This window comes from Echiichthys vipera (assembly GCF_963691815.1).
Source record: "Echiichthys vipera genome assembly, chromosome: 11".
Taxonomy (NCBI): domain Eukaryota; kingdom Metazoa; phylum Chordata; class Actinopteri; order Perciformes; family Trachinidae; genus Echiichthys; species Echiichthys vipera.
The window spans coordinates 20,410,486-20,427,452 of record NC_139836.1 but is presented as its reverse complement, the minus strand read 5'-3'; the positions used below and the strand labels follow the sequence as shown (position 1 = coordinate 20,427,452).

Below are 16,967 nucleotides of genomic sequence, written 5' to 3'. Positions count from 1 at the left end.
GGCTATTTGTGTACGAGAGGAACGAAGGGACGCGTACTGTTGTGCTTATTAGCTGTCGTTTTGGGCAAATCGTCGGCTTAGGATTTGAATGCTTGCGGTATTTATCAGTCAAGAGCATTTACACCGAGGTAAGACTGCTTAAGGTCCCTTTCTTTTTGTGATTGCCCCTCGGCCGCTCGTTGCTAACATTAGCCTTCGTACGTCAAGTTAACGTCGACAAAAGAGGGCCGAGGGAGGCTGCTAACGGCTTTAGCTTCAAGATAACGTGGATGTTGTGACATAATAACCTATATCATGTTTTACATTTAACTTTAGTCACTCATTACTTATTTAATACACACTACACAAGGAAATTGTGTGATTAGACGATTGCAATTTAAGATAGTGTGCTAGTTTAAGATGTTTCTTTAGCTTTAGCTTACCGGACGCGCTAATACAGCTGTAAACGATGCTGTCTTTGTCAACACACAGATGTCGGACGACTTGATGAAACAGTTGAGCAGCTACAAAGCCCAGTTACAGCAAGTAGAAGTTGCCTTATCTACCGACGCTGACAATGAAGACCTCCTCAAACTCCAGAAAGACTTACAGGTTTGTGTGAATGTGATGCATTTAAGAAGCGTATTTCTCGTTATTATGGGGGGTTCAAATAAAGGCTTTAATCACTTCAGTTTCATAAGAAACTAAATATACAGTCGTTACAATTAACCATTGCATTTGAATGTTTTTTTTTTCTCAGAAAACTATTAATCTAAAGTTCTCTAGTTCGAGTTCCCCTCTTTGAAATTGGAAATATGCGAATTCAACTTTAAAAGAAAATAAAACACAATTAGGTATTCACTTACCATGAATCAAATCCTTAGTGCCTTTGTAGATTTGCAGGAGGATTTTATTGTATTGTGAAATATACATTATTCTAACATTTTAAAAGCAAATGAAGTAGTTCATAAGAACATCTTATGAAGTATACATCGTTTTTTATTGTTTTTGAAAATGATGAAAAATGTTGACGACATTGCTACTTTTGCAAACACAATATTTCTAGGAGGGAGATTTGCCTATGTCCTCCATGAAAGTCTGATTTTATTTCCTCTACAGGAAGTCATCGATTTGACAAAAGACCTCCTGACCTCACAGCCCGCTGATAGTTCTTCTAGTACCAATGGGTCTGAAACAGTTCCCCAGAAGCATGGCTGGAAAGTGGGAGACAAATGTATGGCTGTGTGGAATCAGGACGGACAGTGAGTATCACCGGCCTCTTCTCATTACAACATTGCATGCACCGGCAGTCTGTATAGTGCTTCAATTTGAGTTATTTATCTGAATTAGAATAGGGGTTTTAGGTATTGTAGGTTGTGTCCCTCAATGTTATTCTTTTAATCTTTGGTCATTTTAATGTCCTTTTGGACAAAAATATCTTTCTAGATTTAGTAAGATAAGTTTATTTTTGACCCTTGAAATGGAGCCAGTTTTTGCTACTTGTTTTTATTTATTTGTTTGTTTGTTTATTTAACAGGGATAATGGACAGTCATTTACTGTCCCAGAGTTAGCTAAATTTCACCAACAGTCTATCGGCAGGCAAATCCACAAAAAAGTGAAAGCATTAAATGTTATGATTAAGTACAGAAGATAAACATTGCATCGTACAAAATAAAAGCACTTTCCATTTAAAACATTACACCATACATACATGCTGTCTATCTAATATTTAAAGTGAAACAGGACTGGGTTAGCCAGTCAGAGATACCAGACAAAGTTCCCTCTGATGTATTTGCCACCTGCTGATTTACATGGGCAAGCACATACCCTTTGGTGTTGTCTTCATACATTTGAGTCATTACATCAGGGTATGCAGTCAGAAAGTTGTTAACATATTAACTTAAAAGTAAGGGGGCCAGAGTAGATCCCTGGGGCACACCTAAGGAGCATTCAATTTGAGAGGAAAGTTTCGTTCCAATCTATGTGCATTGCCTTCGCATTGTCAAATAGGTCTTGATCCCGTTCATAGAATTCTCAGAAAAATTAAAACCTGAACACAATTGCAAAATTTAAAAAAGGTTTCACACACTGACACCTTCTTATTCCAACAAAGTATAATAATTTCATATTTAACTGCAGCGTTTAAGGTTATTGAGTGCTGGGTTGTTTTACCTTTGCTAAATAATGATAATAGTGTTTCATTATACTAGTCTGTATAGGGGCGTATACCAGTGTATCTTAACATATGAATAAACTGCCCATATCACATCTCAGCTTTTCAGTATGATTGTAAGAAAAGAGAAACAATTCATGTGTTTTTTTACCCCCCCCCCCCCCCCCCCCCAAAAAAAAATAAGTGCTGAAATAAGTGTACAGACAAGCAGCTCGGATTTTAGTTCAATGCATGTTTGACCTTAAAGGGAGCAAAACTCAGTTTGTGTGAAATGTATGTAAAGGGATAAAATGCTTAAAGAATATCCTAAAGTCACATATCACACACACGTTCACTTATTAAGTATTATACATTGGTTTAAGTGTTGCTTATTAAGTAGAGCTTGAGTATTTTGCTCATACTCACCTGCTTACAGACGTGATTCTTTGGCAGGGTGTATGAAGCTGAGATTGAGGAGATAGACCGGGAGAACGGCACTGCAGCCGTTACCTTCGCTGGGTACGGGAACGCTGAAGTGATTCCTCTGCAGAACCTCAAAGCAGCAGAGGAGGGAAAACATTTTGATGAGGATGGGAAACCAAAATCAAGGTATGAACAAAAAAACTCTTGTCTCACTCACTTTAAACCTCTGCTTATATCCCTCTTATTAACATTTTAAGGAAAATATTCGGGTGCACATTACACTATGCAAGTGCAACATTTTTATTCCCATTTGCCCTGACGTCAGCTGTGGCCATAGGCATTATGTTTTTGTCCATCCCGTTCTTGTGAATTTAGATTCTGGAGGTCAAAGGTTAAGGTCACTGTGTCCTCTCAAACAGCGTTTCTTCATACCTCAAGAATTCCTACACTAATTTGCACACAAATGTCTAATAGGATAAACAACTAAGTGATGACATTTTTTATCCCAAAGGTCAACTTCACTGTGACAGCATTAGTTGGGAACAGAAGGGCAGACAATTGGTCGGTTACTGAAGTGGTGGCACTAATCTTAAAACTGTGGTGATTGTATCGATCTTCTGTGCTTCCGGGTTGTAGATGTGTGTGTGTGTGTATATGTGTGTGTGTGAAGCATCCACGAAAGTAGAACCAATATGTGGAGTTGGATTCAGTAAACACTACTGTGCCATCTCAGGATGTTGGGATTAGCAGTCTTTTCCATAACCGCGGTTTATGTAACGCCATGGTTTCATAACTGTAAAAATTGTAGACTAGGATATCTAATGCGTCCTAATTCCTGCATTGTTGCGTTGTGAAAAACAACCTTGGAAGTCATGTAACATGTGAATGCGTGCTGGTTTGAGAATCCACTCAGCCACTGGTGAGGCGTTCAGAAGAGCGGTAAAAATGTCAGAAGGAACTGACATTTGTGCCTTATATCCACCAAAAAAGCGCCTTAGATCGGCAGTGTAGGTGCAATTTGGATATTTACAAAATAACCAGGGAGTTGTTGTAGAAGATGGATGTCCAATTTGCAAAGTCTTCTGTTGAAAGGTGACTGCAAAGGGTCCAACACTTTGATTATGTTTCAACATCTTCAAGATAATCATCCACCACTTTATGCTCAAGTCAAGATAACAACAAAATTAGCTAACAAGCTTATGTAACCAACAGTGGACTGGACCGACAGTTTAAACTCGGCCAGAAAAGGTTCACAACAGGTAACTGTTTACTTTGAGCCTTGCAGGGATATGTAGTAGTTACCAGGATGTTCTAAACCCTCTGTTTTTCAAAGTAGGCTTGGCTCACATGTTTTATGTGCATGACCAAAAGAATGCTTGTGTGTCGTTTTCCTTCCATAGTGTTGAATAATAAATTCCCTGATTTAATAATCGTGACACTGGTATATCGCCTCTGACAATAATTAAAATCATCTGTTGTGACATCCCTAGTGCCGTCCTCGTATTGCTTTGTAATGACTTGTGGGAATTTAATGGGCTTGGTTATCATTTCGAGGTGGCGGCATAGTAGGTGATTGTCGTTTTTCACCTTCATATAGTTATTAAAAAGAACCATTTCCAGGCCTGGTTGATCAAATAAATCCCAAGTTGATTTTTTTATTGATGTGTCTTTCTCATATATTTATTCTGCGGCGGTGCTGATGATTACGATTGTTTCATGGTACTTCAAATTTCACACATCTTTAATATCCTCTGCTCGTGCGTTTTACCAAGTGGCAAAATACACCGGCGCCTGCCGTGGCATGCCCGCTACAGAGCTACGATGGCAGCAGAACGCATCCATTATAATCCACAGCTGCTTTACCTACCACAGAAGCCGTGGTGCTCCATATAGGCATCACACTCCACACACAGAGGGCAGGGGAGAGGCAGGTGTGAACATAATTTGACGATACCGTTAACCAGCTAGGTACTGAATCACACAAGCACTGACGGATTGTTTTTGGAAGAATTTAATAACGGAGTAACAGGAAGCAGCGAGTGACATGTTTTCTTCCAAGTTATGTTATGCCGATGTGAAGAGTGGTTTGTGTGGATTTTGAAAGGTAGCTGATAAATAACAAAGAAAACTTGAAACCGTTACATTTGATAAGAGTTTGGTGTGGATGTAGAATGGTTTAGGTTTGGTTCACCAAAAACTAGATAATAAGCCCTCTTTTTATTTTAGCGTATTTCGTTTTTTATCATGTTGCTGTTGCCAGTTTCAACCTACAGTTTAGCATTTTTTTATGTAAACGTGTTAACATTTTTCTTCGTGCTGCGCTTACAATGGCATACAGTTTGTCAAAATAAAATGTACATAAATTAAACCGCCAATTTCTAGTTGATTGACCAAAAAAATCAGTTTTGCAATACCATAGCTTTATGGTCATGTACATCCATTAATGGAATTTGGACTAATGTTATTATTTCATGATTGTTATATCATGTTTGTGATGTGTTGTGTATTTGTACATTGTGGACAGGATTTAAAAGTTTCTCTTCCTTTACTGTCTTTCTAGGAAAGAGCAGATTGCAGAGCAGAGAGAGTATAAGAAGAAGAAAGCCCAGAAGAAGGTACTGAGGATGAAGGAATTGGAGCAAGAGAGGGAGGATCAAAAGTCAAAGTGGCAACAGTTCAACAACAAAGCCTACTCGAAGAACAAGAAAGGACAGGTACGGTTTCTTTCTTTTTTGTTTAGAGTTCTGAATTTATTTGAGAGTCCTAGGAATCCCACGGTGCGTTGAGTAATCACTGTGGACGATGGTTATATACTATAGATGTCTTCTTCGTCTTGCTTTGGATCTCTTCGAATCAATATGATGTGAATTTTCTTTTTCTTTTTCTTTTTTAAATCAGAATGTCTGCAAACATCAGAACAGGATTTTAAGCTATTTCACCCACTAGCTCATTTGTACCATGTCCACGATGCATTGTGTACTGCAGGGTGGCACATGAATATGTAGGGAATGGCGACTTGAAAGTAGTTGCACATTATCCATGAATTGCAGTAGGATGAGTGTTTGTGAATATTGTGTATAGTAAAAGTTATTTCAATGATCAGTAGTTGTATATTTTGAATGATTAATGACTTTTCTTTGTTTATTTTATTTTTTATTCTAGGTTAAGAGGAGCATATTTGCATCTCCAGAAAGCGTCAATGGAAAGGTGGGAGTAGGAACGTGTGGTATTGCAGACAAGCCAATGACCCAGTACCATGACACATCAAAATACAATGTCAGACATCTAATGCCACAATGACCTGATATATTCTGTATATAATAATCCACTGTATACTAGATGTACCAGTGTTTTCCATTGTGTTTATACATGATTTACGTTTCCCAAGTAAAGAAAGCTTTGAAAGGAATTGCTTGCACACCATTGTTTGAGATATTGATGTAGTTTTCTTATATATTATGTAGGTATAACAAAAAAAATTGGAATAGAGGGGATTTTCCCTGCACTGGATCTAGGCCGCCTGTTATGTAAGGACAGGAGGTGGTGTTGTAGGAAAGCTGTAGAGTTTGCTGTTTGTGTCCAGGTTCCACTGAGGCCAAATACCTGCTAAGATGAGTATAATCAGGGGTTAAATTGGGCCGGGGACTCCAGTCTTTGGTAGCCAAAAACCACCGGGTGTCCCCATAACAAATCCCAATCTAACCCATGAGTATAAATCTACACCACATATTAAGTTTGTAAATTTGAAGCTGGATTTTAAACACGGACCCATTGTGGGAGAGTCTAACGTTAATAATGGTGTTGATTTGACATGGCTGAATTTACGTTTTAATTTCGGTGTATATAACAGTGAAATAAACATTGTTTTGTTTTCAGTTTTTTAAATGATTGCTTCCACCTCATTTTGACTGTTTTTAAGTTAGATTTGCATTGTAGCTCTGTCAGGTCCTGGAGGGGGCAGTAAAGATTTGTACCATTTCTTAATAAATCAAGCAGCACACTGCAACTGTTAATGCAACCCATTATCCCAAAAGTCACATCAGTTTTTATGTATATGTGATACATGTCAGTCTAATACAAGACAACCAAGTTTATTATTTAAACATTAATGGTAGGCTTACAAATAAGACAACATTAATTTATGTCTGGGTGGAAGAGGTTTATTAAGATTCCAGGGAAAGTTATCAGGAACTGTTACAAAGTACTAGCAGGGGACCAGCAGCACGTTTTGCAAAAAAGTCACCTTGGATGGCTGATTTAAGCACAAGATAAAACATTCTGGGGTGTGCTTTGACATACTTCCTTAACAAAAGTCTTTTTCATAGTGCATTTTATAGTTTCCCAAACAGGTTGGAGGGGGTAAAAGACCTGTAACAAGGAACTTTGTGCAAGAGTCATATACCCATGTTAAGACACAATTTGGTGGTGATCTCCTTAGGACTTGGACCAGAAAAATGCAGATTAATGGTCATATTGAAATGTCTTATTTGGTTTCATGGATTCTAACAGGTCAGCAGTGAAATTCTGTGTCAAATATACGTTAGATTATTAATGGGGAATATCCTAATTTAAAGGATTCTAACTAGTTCTTTTTTGCTACAATACATAAAAGATACAGTATTAAACATTGACGTATAAACCAAAATGATTATTCTGTAGTGTTTGTTGTTCATGCTACAGACATTTTTGTAAGACTTGTCAATCCAAAGCACATTACAACATGATTAGACAAGCTACATTCAATACACATGCACCATAGCTTTTGAAAATCAATTACAATCATTTTTACTGCTGAATATTAAAAGTGATTCCACTGGATCAAGTGGAAAACTAGCAAACTGCAATTTGGTGTTGGACGGACAGAATAGTGTGCTCAACTTGGCGAAGATTGAAGATATGATAAAACTAGATGCTTTATTGCTTTTTCGGCCTTGTGCTTGGACAAGGGTGGGATAGCTTATTACTGTCTAAATAAAACAATGTGCGCTCAGTGGAAAATGGATGTCATTCTTTTAAGAAAACATTGAGAAATGCATTAAACCTTCAGGAACGCACATGCTTCTGTGGGGGCTGATTTCATGTCATGTAATTTGGTAAACAGAAAAATAATTTTAAAAGGGTTTTTCAAGCATGACCGAGACCTAGCAACGCTAAAATTAAATATACCAAAAAATAAATACTATAATAATATGCAAAATAAATTAGAATAACAAGGTTGGACTACTACACCACCTGTTTGGATAACGGTATTTCAGTCAAGAGAAAGGACGCCACAGGGATACGTGATAGTTGGGGGTCATAGAAGAGGTTATAGGAGTGTAATAAACATTTTGGAGTGCAGACATTGTAGCCCTTGCAACTGGCTTGTACACTGAAGTGCTGTCTAGATATTAACCAAAGAAAAGGGGCAAAGTTTTTACAAGGCAAATGGAGCAAACGTTCCCAACGGTGAGCTTCTGGCTGGTATTGGGGGGGGGGGGGGGGGGGGGTTAGTGTTTTTGCTGGTTTCAAAGGATCAACTTGACTTACGATAGTTTCCCCTTCAGTGTTGGACACGGGCACGATCATGGGTCCTCTACAGGGTCTGTTCTGAGTGCAGGTTTGGTTGTTTTTTAAAGCTGGTAAAAGGTTAGGGTCATTCAAATGATTGGTTAAGTCAACTCTGAAAATGGAACCGTATATTGCCAGAGAATTACATTTTTAGGCTGTTGTGTAAGATGTTTCACACTGATGTAGGGGATCCCCTTGGCTTTTGGAAGGAGACATTTTAAACTTTAAGACTGAGTTGAACTTATGGCTGGTTGGGTGGGTGGAGTAGATGTTTCATTTGTCAGGTAAAGGTGGGATTGAGGCTGGTTCTTCTGAAGACGGTTAACCTAAACTGCGAAGGGAGAATGGAGCTGTAGGCTGGTACTTTGAAAGGTGAAAGCCATAAAAGACTGCAGCTGAAGTAAAAGTATCAGCTGGTGCTTTAGGCAGAGAAGGCCAGTTTTAGACTGCATGTGGAGTAGCCTTCATCACTGGCTGAGCTCTGCCGACTGCTGTGGTCCTCCAGGTCACTTGCGCCACTGGTGCTTACACTGTCCATTTCTCCATGGGAGAACTCAGTGCTTTCCACATCAACTTCTATTTCCTCTGCTCAAAAACAAAACACAAATGAATACAGATTCATTTTCTGAATTATGCAAGTGAAAATATTTGAAATTGTGCATGCGTAAGTGTGTAAAGTAACAAACCTAAATGATACTATACAGTTTGCCCTTATAAAGGCAGGATAAAGGATCTGATTGAGACACTAACCTCTGTCCGACTCTGAGTGGTCAGAGCCCATGCGGGAGTCCACACTGTCCGTGCGGACCCTCTCCCAATCTCCATGAGTCTGCAGCTGGGCGAGCTGCCTCTGCAGGTGCCTCTGCTCCCGCTCTAAATTCTCCAGCTGGTGCAAACTCCTTCGGTCCATCTCTTCAAGTTTCTGAAAAGAGGAAATGCAGATAATGCAGTTATTCAAGACGATCTGTGTGTGTGGATCCAATGTGCCACATTTAGTGTTTACATGAATCATTTAGCATTACATCACATCATTGATTACGCGTCTCTAAATATTCCTCATGATCAACATACTGCATAAGAGGATGGTGAACCTGTCTCATGCGCGGTGATGTTAATGTGTCGCCGTTCCTGCTGTCAAATGGGACACCTCCTGTGTTCTTATAAAATATTCAACACAAGGACAGGAAGATGCTGGTGTCTTTGTGTGAGATGTGTATAAGTGAAGGATGACTGGACTGCAAAAGGCAGAGTAATTGCTTTATAGTTTTCGGTTTACAGGTTAATATAATAAGGTATATAATATATAGGGTGATCTTGTCCTGTGTTTGGAAGACGTTCATTATTTGCCCTATTAGCTCCAATTTATTTATTTGAACCTCCACAGCTTGGATGCTATTTTGGTTCTTTTATGTTGTTCAATATTAATTTTTAAATAAAGCCTCTATCCTTTAATCAACACGCTAATATACTGCTCACTAATAGCATGTCCAACAAGCTAGAAAATAACCAAAGTCCTAAAGATGCACTATGAACCTCAATAATCCAATCATTACATCTGATCATGCCACATCCTCACCAGTAGCATATTAATATATACCAACATTTTGTCTGCGAGCCAGTTGTTGAAGAAGATAAATTGTTTGGGTAAAAAATCTTTGTCTGTACAGCTGGGTACACCAACACAAATATAGTAGACAGAGTACAAGTTAGAGAAATGGCTATCACTAAAGAAATGTAAATGTGCAGTAATAATGATTTTGGATCATTCACAACTTTCTGAAATTACGTTAAAAATAGTTGTAGTTTTTCCATAGTGACACGTGCTGTATTGTATCAGTTGCCATGCATGGTCCATTTCCTCTGATGTCTCCCATGTTGAGTCTCTACTTACTGTACCATAAGGGAGATATTTTGTTATGTTTGAAGAGGCCTGTAAGTAACTGTAGCACTTGCTTTTCCCGTCACACAATACTTTTTTTTTTTTTGCTTCCTCCAGCCGTGAGCTTCATGGTGGCTGCACCTGCTCCACCCTTTTACTCTCCTTCACAAGCTCTGGTTCCAAAAATACAACACAGCAGCATTCAGAGGCCACATTTCCTGGACTTTAAACAGGCAAGTCCAAAGTCAACTGTTGACATCATATAATAGGTACTTTATGCTTTACCCCCTGCTGTAATAAACTCCCAAAGACTGTTGCCAGGATTGCTTTCATATTGCAGCACTCAATCATCCCTCAACTGTTTCCACTGCTATAGCCTTCAGACTGAGCTTAAGAAAATCCAATATTTTCCCCCAAAATATATTTGATCTAGCTTAGACTCTAGCCATCAGGGGAGCCAAAGTGTTGAGTCTTGGATGCTTTGACACTACAGAATAATTTGTGCAGTTCAGACAGACTCAGTGGCCCATTAAGGCAGGCAGTTCTAACAACCAGGACAGATCTGGTGCTCTTAAGATGAATGATCAGTGAACTATTCATTGTCCTGTAGAGAGAAAGACACAAGACCTAATCAAAGACTCAACAAGGCTCAAATCTTACAAGGGATTTGATCAAAGCGGAACAACCCCAGGGCCCGAATGCTGAGGCCAAAGTGCCTTTAAGTGCAGTTCATCTAATGGTTCCGAGGAAACTGACTGTATGGTAGTGTCTGGGGAAATCTAACTTCTCTGTTGCTGTACCCTTCTAATGTGAGGCGATTGAGTGACAGTTTAGCCTCAAACTGGTGTCAGTTTGCCATAAATTATGTGTGTGCTGTCCTTAACCTTTATATTAGACATGGAACTGAGCCACAAAGTTCAAAGAAGAGGTAGAATATCCTTGTCCCGCGATGTCGGTCATGATTACAAAACAAGTAAGAACACTCTTTTGTTGAAGTAACACACCTAAGAAGGTATAATTCCGAAGGTCATGGATTTAGAATAGGGCTGAGTGGTACGACGACGTCTATCGTATATCCCTTTCTATACAGCTTCTATCACAGTGTCGGAAAACCAGCGGCCGGTCTACATTACAGCAACATTTGTGTAATTTTGCACTCTGATCCTTGCATTTTATGTTGATTTTGCATTTTTATGTTCATAATAAAATGAGAAAAGACTTATTACTTTTCATTTGTCAAGTATTTAACTCACACAGTAGCATATACAAATAGGTTTTACCATGTGGTTAATTCATATTGAATATTTATTTGAGATTTAGATTTATTTTAGAAGATTTTGGTCATATCGCTCAGGCTTTTGTAAACCCTCACTATGGATTCACCTTTGGTCTCAGATAGGAATAAAATGGGCGCTTGGGTGATAGGAGCCTCCCCTTGTACATCAAATGCATCCTCTGTAGTAATGCAAATCTATATTTGCTGTCAATATAACAATTGTTTTTTTTTAACTCAAGGGAGCAGCCAGATATCTCTTAATTCTTGTTATATGTGAGTGATAGGCACACTTTTTATGTTGCTTTGTGAGTGTAAAGCTCAGTTATTTATGAACAGATAAATTGATTCATTTGTGAGAGTCTTCTTCTCAAAAATGATGTGCAAAAGTGACGAATGGTTACAATGTACAATGATAGTCCTTAAAGTCAAAGCACAGCAGTAAATACTAAAATGAATGATGGCTGAATTCCATTTAATTGTGAAAAGGGCAGATTTTAGCATGATGACTGTTATCTTTCTACTGCCACATTCCCAGACTGGCAATACCAACCATTTACATGTATATAACAGTATATAAATATGTTTTAGGTCACAACTTTTTAGAAAATATTTAATTTGGCAGTTTTCAAGCCTTTATTCAGTAGGACAGACAGAAACTGGGTTGAGAGAGAGGGGGAGACGTGCAGCAAAGGGCCGCACGTCGGAGTCCTTCGGCCTCTTTACATGGAGCAACTGCTCTAACCACAGCGCCACCGGCCGCCCCTCATCACAACTTTTGAGCACAAAAACAGAATTCAGCCGTCAATCCCATGATGGTACTATAACACAGGGGTTACCACACCTTGATATGTGCTTTGGCCTTGTTGAGCAGTCCCAGTGTTGTGTGCCGACTGCAGTCTGGTCCCAGAGGGATGAGGGATTTCAACTTCTCCAGACACAGGCGGAGATGTGCTCGTCTGTGGGAAGAGACACAGTCAAGACGGGTCATTTATCTTTAAAGACAGCATAAATCGAGTAATGGGCATTGTACTACAATTATACAGAAGATGATTTTCATTATTATTAATTATTTTCCTCTGCACAGAGCATCAAATCAGATTATAATATTTCCTTGTTATCCAATCTTATTAGTGTTGTAATAGTTAAGGCAAACCACAATTTCATTTGTCCTCAACAATGCAAATTATTATAGCATGTATCCATCTGTGATGAACAGTGTAACAGTCAAGGTATTTAGGCACTTGATTTATCTGTTTATCCATTGTGCTAGTTAGCCACACCATCTGACTCCTTTGCAATTGCATATGGATCTGTCTGGCCCCCGATTTAAAAGCTGCTGAGGTCACCTCGATACTGTTTCTGATCCACCGGGGCCTGTGGGCCTGTGGTCTGGACAAATGCAGAAACTGGCAAAGGACGCACACTCTCCTTTCAAACGATGGAGAGAAATGTAGGTCAAGATGTGATGTCATCTCTTCTCTCTGCATTGGCCACCATTTTGTAATATAAAATATGAAATAACTAAGCTTTGTTCTTGGGGGTGATTTTCCTCATCACTTAGCGCATCTCTCAAACCAAGATTCACACACACCGCTTGCTTTTGAAGATTAACTGGGAATTACATTTTTAGGTTGAATGTGTCGGGACATTTGTGTCCTGCCCAAAGCAAGGGCTGCCTCGCCCTTGAGCAAAAGAAGCAAGCTGCTGTAAGATTTGCGGAATCTCTCAGGAAGGAGCCCTGTTGTCTGGAAACAGACGGTTCCCATTTGCTGACTGGGGAAATGTCTGCAAATCCTCCAGGAACAGTGCTGCCTTCTACTGAAGCTGCATCACACTTCCCTTGTATTTGCCTTGCAAAATGCACACTGCCGTCATACACAATAGGTGCATTTCCAAGTTGTTAATAGAAAAAGGGTCTTTTTTGAAGTCCTGTGATGATAATATGCCGATCCATAGGCCTGCAGTGCATCTTGTTTGAAAAAGGGTGTGCACCAGGATATACAAACAATGCAGAATGGTTTATCAGCGCGAAGCTCCTTTTTTAAACAGCTAGCTTGTGAGATAGACTCCCTGTACACCTCATTTGCTAAAGCAGTTAAAATGCTGTAGAGATTGTGTCTTTCTCTCCCTCCTCTGTGTGACTTTTGCATGTAACTTGTTATGCATATATAACAAAAGGTCATTGATGTAGGATGGAAATTTCACTATCTTCATGTTCCCGTTTCATGTCTCTTAATGCTCTTTGGTGTAGTCTTTACCTTTGAGTACTAACTGTAGGACTGTTTTTTTACTCACCTATTTTTCTCCAGTTCATTGTGTGACCTGTTAAAATGATAAATATACAAACTGTTACAAGTTTTAATGATGCAAAGAATGCAACCTTTTATGCAATCTCTATGTACAAACCAAGTTCATACAAGTTATACAAGCAAATGGTGGCGTAATCATGCCAATCCACAATACAGTTAATATAACATTCATAATGCTTTAATTTATCCTGAGCACTCTGTGCATCAAGGAGTATTTAAAATGCATTGTGTAATCCATACATAAATGAAGACAAACTAAATTCAAATCTACTTTATTTATCTGAAGATCATTTTCGAGACATTGACCTACCTATTGAGAATATTGTTCAATTTCCTGTTCTTGAATTTACGCTGTTTCTGTTGATGTGCAGTCTCAGTTGCAGGGTAGGTTGAAGCATAACCATGCTCACATTCTGGTGATGGAAAAAGATCAAGAGGATTACATTTTTTTTTTTTTTATATGTGTTAGAAGCAAAAGGCTTCACAGGGGCTTGGATTTGCATCAATGATGTGGCCTTATTCGGCCTGAACTCTAATTTACATTTAAAGACATTTAAATACAATTCAAACTCCATGTAACAGACAGTACAATCAACACTCGTGCATTTCTTTAAAAGACACATTTCTATTTTACAGTCATCTTACTGTTGCTTAAAAACGCCTACAGTTCCCATGAACCCTCCTTCCCAGTAACATAGGACGTCAAACGTGGAGCTGCGCGTGATTGGCTATCTGCAGTGACTCGCGCTGGGAACATGCGTGTCGACCAATGAAAACTTTACAATTTGTTCCATGTGGGAACCATGTGAACAACACATACAAGGAAGCTGCAGCTGCTTCCGAAAAACATAGCTGGGCTTTTAATTGGGAGTGTTTAGAGGAAATCGACTCTCGGACGCAGCTTGTATTTGCCAGGAACGTCCACATTTCTCAGTGGATGCGATACTCTAACGAGATAGGCGCGAAGGGAGCTGCGATCGACTCAGATAGAAGACTTAATCGGAAATCAGCAGTCTCAACCATACATATCTACATGAATTAAGCTAAACGTGGACACATGAAAGCCTGTTTACAACCCCGAATGAATCGTGCTCACCCACTGGAGTCTAACATGGTCTGCACAGTCCCTGCTTTAATGGGAGCAGAAATTAATTTAGCTGAAGGCTATTGCTGCGATACAATCTGTCTTTGTCGATGCGATGTCTTTCTGAATTCACAGTGCATGGACATTTTCCAACCTCTTTTCCAGCTGATGATATTTAGTGCGTAAGGTTGAAAATACTCCAGTTTTTCAGTAGCGGGTGAAATCTAATTGGCTGCTGTCGGGCCAGCTCATCTGTCCGCTGCGCGTCTTTTGTCGCCTTCGCCTCTATTGTTGTCTGCTCGGCGCATTACGCGTTAATATCCCCTGCTTCCCGTGTTTACTTACTTCCGTTGTTCTTCTCGACATTTTCTATGTAATTTGCAGCATCGAGCAGCACTTGCACGTTCTTCATGAAAGTGCCGATTTGGTCCATTGCGGAACGGTTGGAGTATAAAACGTCGCTTAAAGAATAGTCGGACAATTCTCTGAAATCCTGCTGGTCCATGGACGCGTCAGACTCCGACAGAACCTCTTCGCTTTTCAGCTGGCTGTGTTGTCGCATGTACTTTACCATTTTCACTTTAGGCTGTTTTTTTTTTGGTGGGGAGGGGGGGCTTTGACAAATAAAGCAGCAGCGCTGAAATTGCTCTCCTTGTCCCGTCTGTGCACTGAGCGGATGACTGAAATGAACTAGGCTCGATGGAATTGCAGTCCTTAGCCTCAGCCACTTGCCCTACTTGGTGGATAATCCCTCCCACTAACGCATGCACATTGCATTCATTGTCAACTGTGCCATAATAAATCCCCATCATCAATACTGCAGGAGAGTAAAAAATAACACAAATAATGCCTGCTTTCACTTTCAATTTCACACACAGCAGCGCTGCTTTGTTTGCCTTTCTTGTGCACACAACTTTGTGTGATTATGTATGAACAGACGGTGAAATTACATTGCAACCACATGTAAGTAGACAGTAGCCTATGGGTCTGGTCAATAATGTAACCTGGATGACATTGGTATAGGGAAAGGGTTGGTGTCTGATGTGGTACTTTAAGGTGATTTGCTTACTTTTCATTGCATCCCAAAGTTAGGAGTGTTCAGGACTTTCCCCCTGAGGTTATTTTAAGTCTCTTGTTTTCCCCTCACCTCATCTTTGTGTGCTTTTTAGCTCTCCGCTTCTAAAATGATCAAAACTCACACAGAGATAAGAATAAATTAATAAATAAGTAAGATTATGGATTGTGATTGTCAGAATGAGCAGGTGCTGCTTCAGCTTAGTGGTATATTGACTGTATATGATAGGCTGGTGAAAGTGATCACACTTTCTTAATCGTTAAAGTTTCCTGTCCTTTGGATGAAAAAAAGAATAGCCTTGACATTTGGTGTACTACTAGCTTGATTTTCCACTTCTGCTGTCCCTTCTGACTGATTAAGAAGTCATTTTCCCCCCACACCATGAGGGATGGAGGAGGACAGAGGGGAAAGGGCCTGCCTTTACGAGGCTAGCCATGCGTGCAGGGCTGTGTTGTGCCTCTGAGACAATGGGTGCAGATGGCTGGCCCGCTGCAGATGTGACCAGGCCTGTAACGGACGCCTGTGAGAGAGCACACCCTCCCATGGAGTCTATTTCAGCTGCCTGGCAAGGCCTGACTCACACAGACAGTCCTGATCTCAAACAGAGGCGCACTCTTTAGTGGCAAAAACAGGCTAAAGGTGTCTGACACAATCCCAACAAATAAAGGCCTGCGTTTGGAATAGATTCTCTGCTAGTATGATTTGATTAAGGTTACTGGAGCATCTTCCACATAACACAAATGCAAATGTAGGACTCAGACGTGATAATATCTACGGCTACCCATTTACTCAAAAGGACTGATGAATTGAGTCAGACAGAGTTGACAGCATTTCACCAGGAAAAGGCTCTTGTGTGCTGTGAGGCTTGTGTGCAGGCTGACCGAGCGTGCGAGCTGCACACTGATAGCAACCGAGTGGAAAGCTGACCCACTGTAGGTTGGTGTAGAATGTGACCCCAACTGGAGTAATCTGAAAAGCCTGAGGATTACACCAGTGGCTCGGCTGTCACAGAGGAGGCAAAGTCACGGTGCTGGTGTGTGTGTGTGTGTGTGTGTGTATGTGTGTGTGTTTATGAAAGAATGTGCCCTAAATGTCCCATATTGGTCTCAAACAGCAGGCAGTATAAGGAATTAGGGATCTTGTTTAAAGGGAAAATATATCTTTTATCATGAGTGACCTAACTCTTTATTGATCTGATGCTACCGCTGCACTCTAAGATGACCGTCTCAGATGGAGCAT

At 39.9% G+C, this 16,967-nt stretch overlaps 2 protein-coding genes across 2 annotated transcripts; one reads left to right on the top strand and one right to left on the bottom strand.

The window, feature by feature from the left end:
- Window positions 1–6,440, top strand: smndc1 (survival motor neuron domain containing 1). The gene is made up of 6 exons (XM_083922780.1): window positions 1–128; window positions 472–591; window positions 1,099–1,241; window positions 2,586–2,741; window positions 5,116–5,269; window positions 5,718–6,440. The coding sequence occupies exons 2-6, from the start codon at window positions 472–474 to the stop codon at window positions 5,853–5,855; spliced, it is 711 nt and encodes a 236-aa protein (XP_083778906.1). The 5' UTR covers window positions 1–128; the 3' UTR covers window positions 5,856–6,440.
- Window positions 6,441–8,526: 2,086 nt separating this feature from the next.
- Window positions 8,527–15,241, bottom strand: LOC310954041 (max-interacting protein 1-like; the record flags this gene model as incomplete). The annotated part of the gene is made up of 6 exons (XM_083923337.1): window positions 14,999–15,241; window positions 13,880–13,982; window positions 13,556–13,582; window positions 12,102–12,216; window positions 8,856–9,027; window positions 8,527–8,690 (listed from the first exon to the last, which is right to left on the bottom strand). Exons 1-6 carry the CDS (start codon window positions 15,225–15,227, stop codon window positions 8,527–8,529), a joined length of 810 nt encoding a protein of 269 aa, XP_083779463.1. The 5' UTR covers window positions 15,228–15,241.
- Between the last annotated feature and the right edge of the window lie 1,726 nt (window positions 15,242–16,967).

What these genes read in the sequence shown, in the direction of transcription:
- smndc1 (XM_083922780.1), top strand. Translation starts at nt 472, where the DNA reads ATGTCGGACGACTTGATGAAACAGTTGAGCAGCTACAAAGCCCAGTTA. An exon ending in AACTCCAGAAAGACTTACAG is followed by an intron (nt 592 to 1,098) that starts GTTTGTGTGAAT and finishes TTTCCTCTACAG; the next exon opens with GAAGTCATCGATTTGACAAA. An exon ending in GATGGGAAACCAAAATCAAG is followed by an intron (nt 2,742 to 5,115) that starts GTATGAACAAAA and finishes CTGTCTTTCTAG; the next exon opens with GAAAGAGCAGATTGCAGAGC.